General features: G+C 42.3%; 1 protein-coding gene across 2 annotated transcripts in view; it reads left to right on the top strand.

Annotated features, from left to right (window-relative positions):
- Positions 1–12,965, top strand: part of PSTPIP1 (proline-serine-threonine phosphatase interacting protein 1) — a 95,892-nt gene extending 82,927 nt beyond the window's left edge. The window contains exons 14-15 of one of the 2 annotated variants that reach the window (XM_019533356.1): positions 6,010–6,107; positions 11,610–12,965. In XM_019533356.1, coding sequence (XP_019388901.1) covers positions 6,010–6,107; positions 11,610–11,741 — 230 coding nt within the window. In that variant the 3' untranslated portion in view covers positions 11,742–12,965. Of the gene's footprint in view, positions 1–6,006; positions 6,108–11,609 lie in introns of both variants that reach the window. The other variant, XM_019533355.1, reaches the window with a different exon arrangement.
- The last annotated feature ends 1,249 nt before the right edge of the window (positions 12,966–14,214 follow it).

The raw sequence follows: 14,214 nt of genomic DNA, 5'->3' as shown, positions 1-14,214 counted from the left end.
TTTTTTTCTAAATCTGCTATTGATAATGCATTTTTAATAATATTTCTAACAAGCTCAGGGCCTCTGTGTTAAACAGTTATGGTCTGCTGTTTTGATCCCTTTCTGCCTCCTTGAACCAGTTTCTACCTTCCCTGTTGATCAGCCTCTCGCACCACATTACTCCTCCTTTATTTCTCCAAGCCTGCAGCAAGGCAGCCTCCACTTGTGGCCTCATTCTGCCTAGGCTGCAGTAGTTTTTTTAGCAACTGTTTCTAACCAGCTCCTTATTTAGAGCTGAGAAGGTGATTAACCCTTTCATTAACCCTTTCTGAATTGTTGCTGTGTGCTCTCCACATGGTCTGCTACATGCTCTCATCTCAGTTCTTCTTCTGCTCATTGCTGCCTGGGCCAGCTGGCATGAGGTGAATAACGCAAGGTAAAATTCTAGCAAAAATAAGGCAGCTTATCATTCACACCAGTCAGCAGGTTAAAGCAAAGACTACCAGGTAGTTTATTATTATTACAATGTATTACCTTCCATGGAGATCACAAATTGCCCTTTTCTACAGCAACATTTTACCTCGAGTCTTTCTTCACTGTGCAGTTAACACAACCTCTAACCTGGATTTTAGCTAAATCTGCACTTCATCATCAATACAGAAAAACCTCTGACTTGGGTCTGGAGGTGTTTTAAGCCTGAGGATAGAGATAAGAACCCAGACTCTGCTCTAGCTCTGGCTATAACATACATTCTTTGCAATGAAGAAACAGGCTGAATTGCCTGCATTTGGATAGTCCTCTAAAGACTTTTCACAATTCCCCACAAGTTCTCCCAGAAATGACGAGGAAAGACTCTTTGAGATGGCCAGCACAAAGAACCAGGGGGTACAAATCCCCCACCCCACACTGCAACACACAAGGGCAAGAGCAGAAACAGCTAAATGAGCTGTGCTTTGCAGCGAGTAACTGCATGAAAAACATAAGTGTGCTTATATTTAAATACACACATTTATTTCTTCGGAGAAACAAGCCCTTCAAAAAATGAAACAATTCTGTTTTATTGATGAGGTTCCCCCAATAAAGCTTCCCCATGAAAAGTCCTTATCCTACATTCACATTCAAGAAAACCTCATTAAAAACATTGTCTATTAAATTACTGTCAATAGCAGCACATGCTCAGTAATGGAAACCAACTATGAAGCTGATTAAATACAGCCAACACTAACCATGGCTATAAAACAGATAGTTCATATTGGGCAAACATACCAATAGAAACCTTTTTTTTAATTTACAAAATTGTATTAAACACACACTTATCATCCTACACATACAAAGCTTCACATATTGAACACCCTTGTTTTACCAAGACTTCATATTGCAAAAACAACTACATATCAAAAACATACAACTACATTAAACCCTGAAGCAACATGCATCTACTTCCCACAAAAAAGAAGCCCTTACAGAAGTCCGTTTCTTCTTACAGAAACCCACGGAAAAACTGTTACCTCAGTAACCACCTGAAACTCTCTGCCCCTCTCAGTCGTCTCTGTTGGTTTGGTGAAACAAGTGTGTCCAGTCCTTTTTCCTCCACTTCTCCTCTGCCTCTTCCTCTCTGATATCTTCCTTGTCCCAATTGATGTAGTATTTCAGTTCGCACAGCCCAGCTCAGGCACACACTTTCAGTGAAAGCCAATCCCTTAAATACCCAGAGGTTTCTTACTTTCTATAAAGTAGTTTGAACACATGCTAATAAAGTCCTTAATAACAGATCCTCTGGTCCGTTTGGTACGAGTCCAAATAGTACCATCTCCCGTGCTAATGACAGGTTTATTTTGGTGACACTCAGAAAGGACCGACCCTTTCCCACATCTATTTTTACATATGTTTCATAGTTTGTAGGGTTGGAAGGGACCTGAGCAGATCATCAAGTCCGACCCCCAGCATGGCAGGAAAGAGTACCGGGGTCAAACAACCCCCAGCAAGGTGATTGTCAAGCCTCATCTTAAAGACCCCCAGGGTAGGAGCCAGCACCACTAATGTGCACTCCCAAAACACATCCCACTATTTCTTCTTCCCCAAATCTCTCCCTTAGGGCTTGACAGCTCATTTAGATGCCCATCTGTGTTGCACCTCTCACTGGCAACGTATTTCTTACAACCATCCACACTAGGTCAGCGTGGTCCCCTTTAGTTGTTTACCCACCACTGCTTTCTACACCTTCTTCGCTTGTCCTTTCTGTGAAGTTTTCCACTGGCATCATCCTGTCTCTCCCCTTACCTCTTTTCATCAATTTCTTCCTCCAGTCCTACCTTCCCTATTTTATACCTCTGTATGAAACCTTGCATCCTCATATAGTAAATCAGCAGTTGCCACACCCATGGACTCTTCAAAGAGGTCTGAGATACTCCCCAATTCCTCAAAATTGTAACTGTGTGAAATTGGGTAAAACATACTACTTTCCCATCTCCTTCCATTACCGCTTTATGTATCATACTTACATATTTCATGCAGATGAACAATCCCAAACTCGGTGGCTCCCATCCCCTCCCCCTTCTCCCCCCCTGCATCCTTCTTGCTTTGTACAGTTCAGCTCTAGCCAAACTTTCTCTTTTGGCATTCCAGAAGAACACACATATTTCCTTCTGTACTTCATAGACATCAGGGCTGGAAGGGGTCTTGGAAGATCATTGAGTCCAGCACCCTGCCCAAAGGGCAGGAAGTCAGCTGGGGTCATAGGATCCCAGCAAGATAAGCGTCCAATTTGCTCTTGAAGGTGTTCAATGTAGGTGCTTGAACAACCTCCAATGGCAGGCTGTTCCAGACCTTGGGGGCTTGGACAGCCCCCAAGGGGGGTGCTACCTGCCACCACATCGGTGGGAATACAATTCCCATATATAGAATAACTGGCAATAGCACAGCCTTAACTACCGCCACTTTTCCAGCAAAGGACGGCATCCTTCTGGAGCATAACCAAAGTATTTGCCACATCCCTGCTGTCACCTTTTCCCATGCTACATTATCTTTCTCCTCAGTGCCCATCAAGATCCCTAGCAGTCTGATTTAATAGAATCATAGAACATTAGGGTTGGAAGGAACCTTAGGACAGGGGTGGGCAATTATTTTGGGCAAGGGCCGCTTACTGAGTTTCGGCAAGCCATTGAGGGCCGCATGACAGGCAGCCGAGGGCAGATTAATATTAATTTTCTAAGATTTTAGGGGCCCTGTGGGCCGGATAGAATAGCCTAGTGGGCTGCATCCAGCCCCCGGGCTGCATTTTGCCCACCCCTGCCTAAGGAGGTCATTTAGTTCAATCCCCTGCTCAAAGCAGGACCAGCCCCAATTAGATCATCCCACCCAAGGCTTTGTTGAGCTAGGGTTGATGGGGAGTATATCAGACCTCCTGCCACCACTGCCATTGTTTTGGGATTCAGGTTTTCCTCCTCCACTCCTGGCATCCTGACACTCTGCCCTGAAAGCACTGGATCAGGCTTTCTGCTGATCACTCAATCTTAGCCAAAAGGCCAAGATGCTGATAGGAACTTGCCACAAGTATAGGTTAGTATAGCCCATCTGAATAAGATGTATAATAGTGCCCATTGCACTTAGTGCCCCTCAATGCCGTCCTTTTCAAGTCACTGTGCGCATGTCTCTATGAAACGTTTACTGCACGTTGACTAATTAACTGCACAGTAAAAATCTAGGCATCTAAACATGCACCCCTATTAGGGCACACAAAACTAAAACACCTCAGCAGGGTAGTACTTATAAAATAAATAGCCTTATTGCATGGGTAGTACTTGCAATAAGCTCCAGAGTTTATTCATGCACATTAATCACATGTGTAGGCATGCCCAGTGAGCCACTAGATGGCATACATTTCAACTTCCTCTTTACTCAGCTGAGCTGCACTTTTCACACTCATCTCCAGTGACTCCTGTTTCTTTACCATCCTTAAATGCCTGGCAGACATCACCAAATGTGGCCCCAAATAGTCCACCCAGAATCCCTCTGTCACCCCCCTCTAATTAGCACGGGCCCTCCACGAGGTGGAGCTGGACCAGGTTGCCCTTTGCCGCATCTGCATATACATTTTTAGAGGATCCCCGGACTCATTACAAAAACACCAAGGTTCCAGTCATGAGGGGGACTAATTAGCATATGGTCCTTTGTGTGAGTATCTGGAATATACACACACATACTGAGCAGTGCTAGCCATGGGGTTACCCTGGCTTGAAATGCTGTTGACTCTACTGGGACCCTTTTGGCTTTGGATTAATATCATGCATAGTTTGTACTATATACAAGTAGGTATAAAAGTGCTGCTTGAAGGTGTGTTTATGGAGTACCTATGTTAAAAGGTGAAATGCATCAATCCTAGACTAGTTTATAGGTATCTATAGACTTGTGCCTATTTACGAATTATCACATCAGTGTTTTCAAATATACTTCTCACTTTCTGGTGCGAGTGTAACATTTGGGGTGGGAGGGGGATAAAGTTGTGGAGGTAGAAGGCAAAGGGGCCATTTAACTCCCCTTCCTCCAAGATTTATTGTCCCTGTTGTGGCAGTAAGAAGGGGACAAATCAAAGCCAACTTCCAACAGCTCACTTCTATACCTGGAAAATTAGAACAAATTTATGAATTTTCCATATGTAGAATTTAATTACTGGGGGTCATCTTCTACTCAGATCCTTTGGTACCTGAAGAATCATAGCCATTTTTTTCTCATACCCATCAGAGAGCTCATGTCACTCCTTGGAAAAGGAATGCCTTAAACCCACCAGGATTTACTTTGGGAAAGTTTATAGAGGTTATAGAAGTTCTTGCCTGCTTTATTATCCCCCTGGTACACAGAAGATTTACATGAGCAACCCCTTCATCCCCCAGCAGAAAGGGGGCCCTTGCAGACGTAGGAAGAGAAGCTACAAGAAACAAAGCCAGAAATGAGTTATTTTACATAGCCAGGGATAAATTAATATTCTAAAAGCTGTGTACAAACTCCTAAAGCTATGACATGTATTTTGTGAATACATTCATCTTGACAATTGTGACATGTTTCTAAAAATTCTGTATCTTTATTGTGCTTTTGCTTACGGGACTTGTGTTTTTAGTTGATATCACTGATTTCAACAAGAGCAAAGTTAGGTGAATGCTTTGTGCCTTTAAAATCTCCACACCTTAAATTCTGTGCACAGAGTGCCCTAATAGGAGATTCTGGTCTGAGGACAAATTTTTCATTTAGTGCTGCAGAATCAAATCCTTTTGGAATTCTCCTTAGGTTTGATCTACAGCTATGCTAGTTATACTGTATTGGATTTCTTTTTCTTTATTTTTACCAACATACTATACTAAACTAGCATAGGTTTTAGCATAGGCATTCTAGTATTGCTACAGCTGCCTCTGCACTAAGAGAATTTTGCTGGTTATCTATATAATTATAGCTATATTCCTAAAACTCAGACAGTGCAGATAAAGCCAATATGTCACTCTCTCAGTGGAGCATTTATACTTGTTGCAACGACACTGAATGAATGTTTTCTTGTTGTCAGTTATGACAGTTTGGATTAGATCAACATCATTCAGAAAGGTCAAGTCAGTAACAGATTACTATCATGGCACTATATAAATTATTACCAAAGATCACAGAACTTTTCCATCAATGCATTACATTTTAAGTGGTAGCTTTATTTTTCCCTTTGGAAAGTCATTGATCCACCAGAAGTTTGCACCTATAGTAACACATAATCAAACTTCTATTATAACATTTCTTTACAAGTCTGAGGACTGTGTTTTAGCAGGTAAAATATTTTCTTAACGCTTGCTTGAAGCTAGTTTCTGAGTGTTCTAGGAGCCTACCAAGTGCATTGTCATCTCATCAGTTGCAACAGTTGTTGTGCATAACTTTACTTAAAGAGGTCATGGCAGCTTTCCCAGGCACATGTGTCCTTGTGCGTACAGAAGAGAGAGACCCTTGTGTTTGTGAAGCCTTGCATTTCAGAGGCTGATTCTTTGTATTTATTTTTAGCAGAGAAAACAGATGGGGTCTATGCAGCCATTAATGTGGGTGAACATGCAGCAGCCACATCATCACAGAACTACAGAGTGCTCTATGACTACACAGCCCAGGTAATCAAAGGTTTAAGAACAAATGCATCATAATGCACTGGGGCTTAAAATAATTCTGTTGACCAAAAGATCTTAAAAACACTCAAAACATTAATTCTCAACAGCCATTGGAACTAGGTATTATCCTCATTTTATAGAGGATTTTACAGATGGGGAAAACAGATGCATGCAGAGTTATTTGATCAAGTTCATCCAGTTAGCTGGTGACAGCCAAGAGTCCTGACTATCAGTTCATGGCACAAGCCACCCCAACTAGTTTCTTTTAAGGGACAGGAGAGACTTATTCACACAGAAGCCTTTTACATTTAAAGTGATGGGAAAATACTTGGGTGTAAGATAAGGCCCAATGAAAGCTTTAGAGAAGTAATTTAAGGACACGTCTCAGTATCTGCTATTGCAGACTTCTTCCCTCATAGAGAGTTCAGTTGAAGACAATAGATCTCTCTATAGATATTCATATAGGATTCACACCAAAAACCTTTTGATAGGAGTTTAGCTCAGGAACAGATGGAAAATACTGCATCAAGCTGGTATCACAGAGGAAGTTTAGGCTATAGGATCATAGGAAAGGAGGGCTGGAAGGGACCTCACATAGTCAATCTAGCCCAGCCCCCTGCTGAAGGCAGAATCATCCCTGGCCAAACTGTCCCAGCCAAGTGTCTGGCCAACCTGCTTTTGAAAACTTCCAAAGATGGAGGATTCCACAATTTCTAGAGGTAGAGAGGTAGCCTGTTCCAGTGCTTTACTACCCCTGTAGTCAGAAAGTTCCTTCTAATCTCCAACCTAAATTTCCCCTGCTGCAGTTTGAAGCTACTGTTCCTAGTCCTGTCCCTGGCAATCAGGGAAAGCCCCTGATCATCAGCTTTGTAATCACCAGGGTTCCTGGTTTTCTTTCATAATACCCCCTCAATTTTTGGATTAAAAACAGTAACCCAAAATTCACATTTTCTGTGATTAAAATAGATATCAGGAAAAACTGCACAGTAAGGGTGGCCAAAATTTGGAATTGGCTTCCAAAAGAGGAGGTGCTCTCCCCTACCTTGGGGTCTTTAAGAGAAGGCTGGATAGGCATCCAACTGGGGTCATCTGACCCCAGCACTCTTCTTGCTTAGGCAGGGGGTTGGACTCGATGAGCTGCTGAGGTCCCTTCTGACCCAGCTTCTATGAATCTATGAAACACTGTTATATATATCATGAAAAATGTGGATTTGGGGTTACTTTTTTAAATTTGAAAATTGGGGATTTTTTTTTTTAAATCAGAGAAAACCAGAATCCCTGGTAATCACCCTTCAGGTACTTTAAGACCTTATTAAATCCCCTCCCCCTCTGATTCCCTCACTCTCCACCCCCCAAAAGTCTTCTCTTCTCCAGACTAAATAATTCTATGATACAAAAACATACATATACTAACTGGAATCCTGACAGGACAGTGGAACTAATACTAACTGAGAAGGAGCACAAGATCCTTATGTACCTCTGTACTCAGCCTTAGTGAGGCTGCAGCTGGAGTACTACATCTAATTCTGGGCTCCACAATTCAGAAAGGATGTGGAGAAACTTGAGAGAGTCCAAAAAAGAGCCCCACACATGATCAGAGGGCAAAAGAACAGGTCTTATGAAGAGAAGCTGAGAGCTATGGGACTCTTTAGCTTGGAGAAGCATAGGCTCAAGGGTGACTTGGTGGCAGGCTGTAAGTACATAAGGGGTGTGCATCAGGATCGGGGCGAATACCTGTTCACCAGAAGAAGACAAGGACCAATGGTCACAAACTCCTGCAAGATCGTTTTAGGCTGGACATAAGGAAAAACTTCTTCACTGTCCAAGCCACCAAGGCTTGGAATAGACTCAACCCAGAGGTGGTGCAAGCACCTACTCTGGACACTTTCAAGAAACATTTGGATGCCTATCTTGCTTTGATTCTTTGACCCTAGCCAACTTCCTGCCCCTTGGGCAGGGGGCTGGACCAGATGATCTTACGTGGTCCCTTCCAGCCCTAATGTCTATGAAATCTTATAGACACCCAGCTCCCCATTTTACAGCTTCTTTTAAAACAGCGTTACTTCTAGCTCATGATCATACACCATGGCAAGCTGGACACTGTGGCTACAGACAGACATTCAAAAAACCTGAATTGATTAAATCTTTGCATGTTAGTCTAACTTGGCTAGGCTGAATCGGTTTGTAACTGCAGAGATCCAAGAAATGCAGGCATGTGCCTGCAGTGGCTCAGGCTAGAAGCCAGGGAGCACTACAGCAGCCCTCCCTTCCCTTCCATAATACTGAACTGAGGGGACCGTGGCCAGGCCCTGGCAGGACACTGTTTAGGGGGGGTTCCCCCCACTCCTGACCAGCCCAGCAGGGAATTGATAACACCCCTAACTCAGTGTTTATTTCCCCATTAAGAAAACAACAGAGGGACATTACTAGCTAACTGTTGATTCTGCCTTTGTCCCATCTGCCACAGCACAGACTGTAGCAAGCATGTGGTCTGCTAGCTAATGCTGAGAGGTGTCTGTGCAAGACAGAGGGGACGGGGATCCCCGATTAGCGGAGAGGGGGGAAGCCAAGTAGTCACCTGCAGTCTCTGCCGAGCTCCAGCCACGGCGCAGAGGTGAAGGGCCAGCTCTGCTGTGGAGCAGAGAACCCTGCCCAGCTCAGAGAGCATGCCAGGATGCTGGAGGAGTGTGGTTTCACTTAAACCAGAAAGGGGTCTGGGACAGGCATTGCATAAAACAGTTTGACCCAAAACAGTGTCTGATACTACATTCAACCAGGTTTATCTCAAACCAGTTTCAACCCTTTTCAAACTGGTTTATGTGCACCAAACATCTGTTCTGTTACAGGTTTAAACCAGTTTCTGATCACTTAAACCAGTTTGTGTGTAATGTGTGCCCCTAGCCCAGACAACACTGACTCAACACCAGTTCAGAAAGAATGGCATCCTTTCTGCACCACTTAGATTTTCCTTGGAGGTCTCCCCTGCAAGTGAAATTTTCCAAGGGGAAAATGACTGTAGATCATATTTACAAAATGCACTCCATCTTCAAATCAAACAATATGCCAAAACTTCCAATCTAATCTGAACTCTGTACTTCTTCCTCTCTTCTACCAAGCATCTGTGGAGTCCTACTCCAAACACAGATTGATGCAACATTTTAAGTTCTACCCAATAGCAAGGAAGGCACAATCCCCATGTCACAAAGGGGTCTTAAAATACGTCACAGTGATTTTATGTTCATAACTATTGCTAGCTCCAGACTCCTGACCTGACATCTGCCTCAGCTATGATTTGTGTGCAAGTTCTAGCATATGCAGTACAAATATTTGTATCCATTTTTCACCTAAATACCCGCCTGAGGCTATTATTCCTTTTTAATGGGGCTGAAACAATGAGAGATGTAGTTTCCTCATGCTATAGCAGTTCAGGCATGATGGAAATGCCAAGAATTTGTATAATTTAGTTCCATTAAATGGATCCACAAGGAAAAAAATCCACAACAAAAAATAAACACCACACACAAATGTTTGAGCTATTACAATCCATGGAAGTCCCTACCTGTGTGTGCATAGCCCTAGTTCACATTTTCCCTTATCACCACCTGCTGATTGCTCCTCCCAAGTGCCAATCCCAGCAAATGTCCCCAGGGAAAATGTCATGGAGCTTGGGATGTCTTGCTCATTGAACCTCAAGACAGTGGTGAGGAAGTGTGTTGCTCTTCAATGAGTGTATTATTCCCTTCCAGGTATCAAACATAATTAGGTTTGATATATCATTAATAAAGTCACAGTCCAGACAGTACAGTATACAACTGCTTTAGTGAATTAGCCTAAAACCACCCACCTTTCAATCTGTAGTTTTCAAAGTGCTTTATAAATAAGGCAAATAACATTAGCTTCACCTTATCCACTTTATTAACTTCCAGAATTCCAAGCAGAGCGAGAGCTAAAGCCATTAGCCATTAATGTTCCTAAACAGGAAACACAGAAGAAAAGAAATCATTATATTGGTTAAGACAACATCAATTTTTATGCAATATATTCTCTAGGACAGAGGTCAGATGCTACAAGGAAAGTTGTAAGAAATTCCTCATTTCTCTACTGTAGACTAATCTGTTCCTCGTGGTTTTATCCTAATTCTCAGTGGTCAAAGAATAGTTTATGCTCTGTTGATAATTTCATAATTAACATTAGCTGTGGGACTTGTGTTCTCCATACAACTGTCCACTCCTTTTTTTATAGCTTGCTAAACTTTTGGCCTCAGCAACATAGTGGACAAAGAGATCTGCAGTTTAATTACAAGCTGTGTGAAAATATTCCCTTGTATTGGTTTTGAACATCACTGAATGCCCTTGGGTTTGTGTTAAGAGACAAGAAAAACCACCTGGAAAACAGGCCACTTAAAAAACGCTTCCTCAGAGGCAAACACTGGTCAGATTCTAAGGCCCAGCAAAGTTGGGTTATGTCAGCAGAGCTGAAGAGGGGTTTTCTTTGCAGCACAGGAGATTCAGCTGCTTTTTAATGACAGTATTTTTACTCATCTGATTTAGGGCTTGCATTAGGCTCAGTTTACTGGACGTCCACATTCATGACATTTTCTCCAAGGCAGATTATTAAATTCCTTTCCTGAAGGTGGAAGAGCCCTAACCTAGGATCAGCGTTACAAGTGTGACACACTTAAAGAGTCTTCCCACTAGTGAAAGAAGCTTTAATCTTCAGTTCCCATTTATTTTGAGGTCTCTCCCCCTCCCCTAACTCTCTCTCAAGCAATATATTCATATTTAACTGACACATTTACTATATCCTATGTTATTACTGTTTATATTTTATGGCACTTGAGTACTGAGATGGTTGCCCTTTCCTACACAAAATAGGGCAGCCCCACTGAATGAACTGCTAGCCAGACTTATTATTATTCCAATTTCCTTGGGGAGGGTAGAAGGGGAACAGGGGAGTCTCATTTCAGGAATAATAATTACACAGACATGTAGTCACCAATGCTGAATATCAGGGACTATGCAGGAAACTTAAGACATCTGTGCTGAGTTGGCATCAGTGGATGTAGTAATTGTATATCCCTTGGAGATTAAGCCTTGTACTGTTTCATTTAGCAGCTCTTGTAGGCGACAAAGAAGCATGGTTGGTTGGTTGGTTGTTCAGGATGCCACTGCAGTTGGATCCCTTCTGGCAAAAGGTATTCTTATGAAACAAGGTATAGTCAGAGCCAGAGAAGAATAGACGGTGTTTGTGGTTTTGTTCTGCCCTAGAGATCTTCAGGAGATGGGAGAAAGTCGATGGCCTTACTATAACCAGACAAACTCTCACTGTCTGATGTTTCAGTTCATTATCAGCGTGCCATTTGTCAGGATACACCCAAGGGTACAACTGAACGACAAGACCACTAGAATTAGGATAAACAACACAACACAACATAAACAATGTATAGGAGAGTCCCAGTACTGATGCTAGTCATATCTCTACTCTCCCGATTGTGTCTCCTTTTAGAACATGGATGAACTGGATATCAATGAAGGAGACATCATAGCAGTCATTGAAGAAGGCGAGGATGGCTGGTGGACAGCAGAGAGGAATGGTCAACAAGGATTTGTGCCAGGGTCCTACCTTGAAAAGCTTTGATGAAAAGCTGCACTTGTTTCAAGGCTCTAGTTTAAAGATACCTTATTACTCAAAATACTGGATATGGCCAGCCATGACTGACCAAGAAGAGCCCATGACTTCTAAAATCATCATTTGGGGCCTAACAAAATGGCATTTTTTCCTACATTTTTCCCTTCACACTGAAGCAGTTTTTTCCCAGAGAGGCTAGAGGGGGTTCTTTTTTCACAAAGTGCTCTCCTCTCTTCCCTCCTTCTCCCTCACTGCCACTGTGACTTATCCATCAACATTTTGTATTGAACAGAATACTTCAACATTAGAAGCATGGAGGAGAGAAAAGAGGAAGAATCCACTTCACTGCACTAAAAGATTGTTTTCAAGAGTGGAAAATGAGGAACATCCCTCTGTAATTTTGTGCCACCCCCAATTAGGTTTTTTAATCACTTCCATGGCGTTTTCTACCAAATAGCAATTTTCTTCTTCCATGGTGTAAGCAACTTTGACATCCTTGCTGACTGTGTGCCATTTGGGGGGGGGCAGATATATGTGTTTTAGTGGTTTGAATAAAGACAGTTTTATCATACCTAGGTCTTAGCTGTACAACGCAAAATGGAGGTTCATCTAATAGGCACAAAGGGACAAGGATGGAGACTCCTTATTTCTTCTTTACCCATAATTATCATCAAAGAGAACTGATAGAAAATCAAACTCAAAACGTAGCTCTAAAAACCATTCTGACATATGCCCTTACCAATCATCACCAACTCCTCCTATGATTTGTTAAACCCCAAGTCTTCCACAACCCCAACTTTGCATTGGATCCAAAGGCAATGAGATGATATTAGATAACAGACTGACTGTGGCCTTTGCTCTCTTTGATGGATTGTGTCAGACCTTATCAGTTCTTTCATGCACCTTATAAACTAACTGAATCAAAGATACATTAGCTTTGTGAGCAACAGCTTACCCTGTCAGATGCCACTTATGAAGTGAGCTGTTGCTTACAAAAGCTTATTCATCTCCGATTCAGCTAGTCTGCATCAGTGAGTTTCAACCAGGGTGCTATGACACCCTGTGATATCTTGGGATACTTTCAAAGGTGCTGCAGTATGCTGCACAATGTTAGCATTGTTAGGTGCACAACCATGATTCAAAAGATAAACCCAAAATTTTCACATCGCAATTTCTAGTGTTAAAAACATTCTGACCTATTTTGATCTTTCTGAGTTCTTTGCAACAGAAGAATTGCCCTATTATTTTTCTATAATTAAAAAAAAAAAAGAGTGAACGCTAAGAGCTGGCATTTGCCGAGGGGTGTGTCAAGTCTAAAATGGTTGAGAACCACTGATTTATATGGTGCATCCCCCACCCTACCTTCTGCCTAGGACAGCTCTCTTTCATCATCTTCCATGTTTAAAAATAAAACAAGTGAAGCCTTTCACTGTAGCAGCACCACCCAAAATAGCTGAGCTCTAATTTGGAGCTGCCAATCACATCCTAGACTCCCAAGCAACTGGCACATATGAAATTAATCCCCCATCCCATCTCCCAGCCTGCCTGATCTTCTCTTTCTCCCTTTCAAGATCTGACCTCCTCAAAAACCTCTGAGATCCTTGTCATAGATCTCTCCGGGTTCCTTTTCCCTCCCCCACATTGCATTCACACATTAACAAAGCTCTCTTAAGCAAATCTGAGCATTTTGCATGCAAAAGCTTGACTTCTCCATAGGTCAGAGCATTTCTAGTCTCTCAGGTGACTGGTATTTGGGAATCCTTCCCAAAAAATCATAGTATTTACCCAATAGACCATATGATCTCCCTTTAGCATTTTGAGACAATAAAACCCTTCAGGGATTTACTTAAAGAAAACTATTTCCTAGGGACAGAATGAATTTACTGTTTTCCAAAATCTCAGATTTAAACTGAAGCAAACCCACAGTTAAGAAGCTCAAATGATGACTAGAAATGGATGAAGTGAGGAGACACATACAGTCTGGAGTCAAGACCTTAAAGCCAAAAGAAATCTATATGAACATCTATATGAAAATGCAACAACAATCATTGAGACTATTTCACATAAATGAATCAGCACACACCCATAATAGCTTTTCATCCATCTCTTTGGTCAGAAACTTTGAAGCATTCCTTCAATATCTTGAACTCTCTCACCTCCACGAATTGTCACTCTTACTTCTCTGCCAGAATTTCTATCCACTTCTAATCCTGGCCTGAAGCCTATATAGAAGTACCTGGCATAGGCTAATGTCTTACGTAAAGAAGGTACAGAAGTTGCAGAGAGGGATGGTTTCCCAGTGCTGGCTGTTTAAATTTGCTGATGATACCAAAATTTGGGGTGAGGTGAGCATGCTAGTAGGGAGGGAAAGACTGCAGCAAGACTTGGATAGGTTACAGGGGTGGGCTAACAAAAACAGGATGCGTTTCAATACTGACAAGTGCAGGGTGCTGCACTTGGGCAGTAGTAACCAGCAGCACAC

Source organism: Crocodylus porosus, unplaced genomic scaffold (genome assembly GCF_001723895.1).
Source record: "Crocodylus porosus isolate Cpor-Errol unplaced genomic scaffold, CroPor_comp1, whole genome shotgun sequence".
NCBI classification, from domain to species: Eukaryota; Metazoa; Chordata; order Crocodylia; family Crocodylidae; genus Crocodylus; species Crocodylus porosus.
This window is presented reverse-complemented; position numbering and strand designations above follow the sequence as displayed.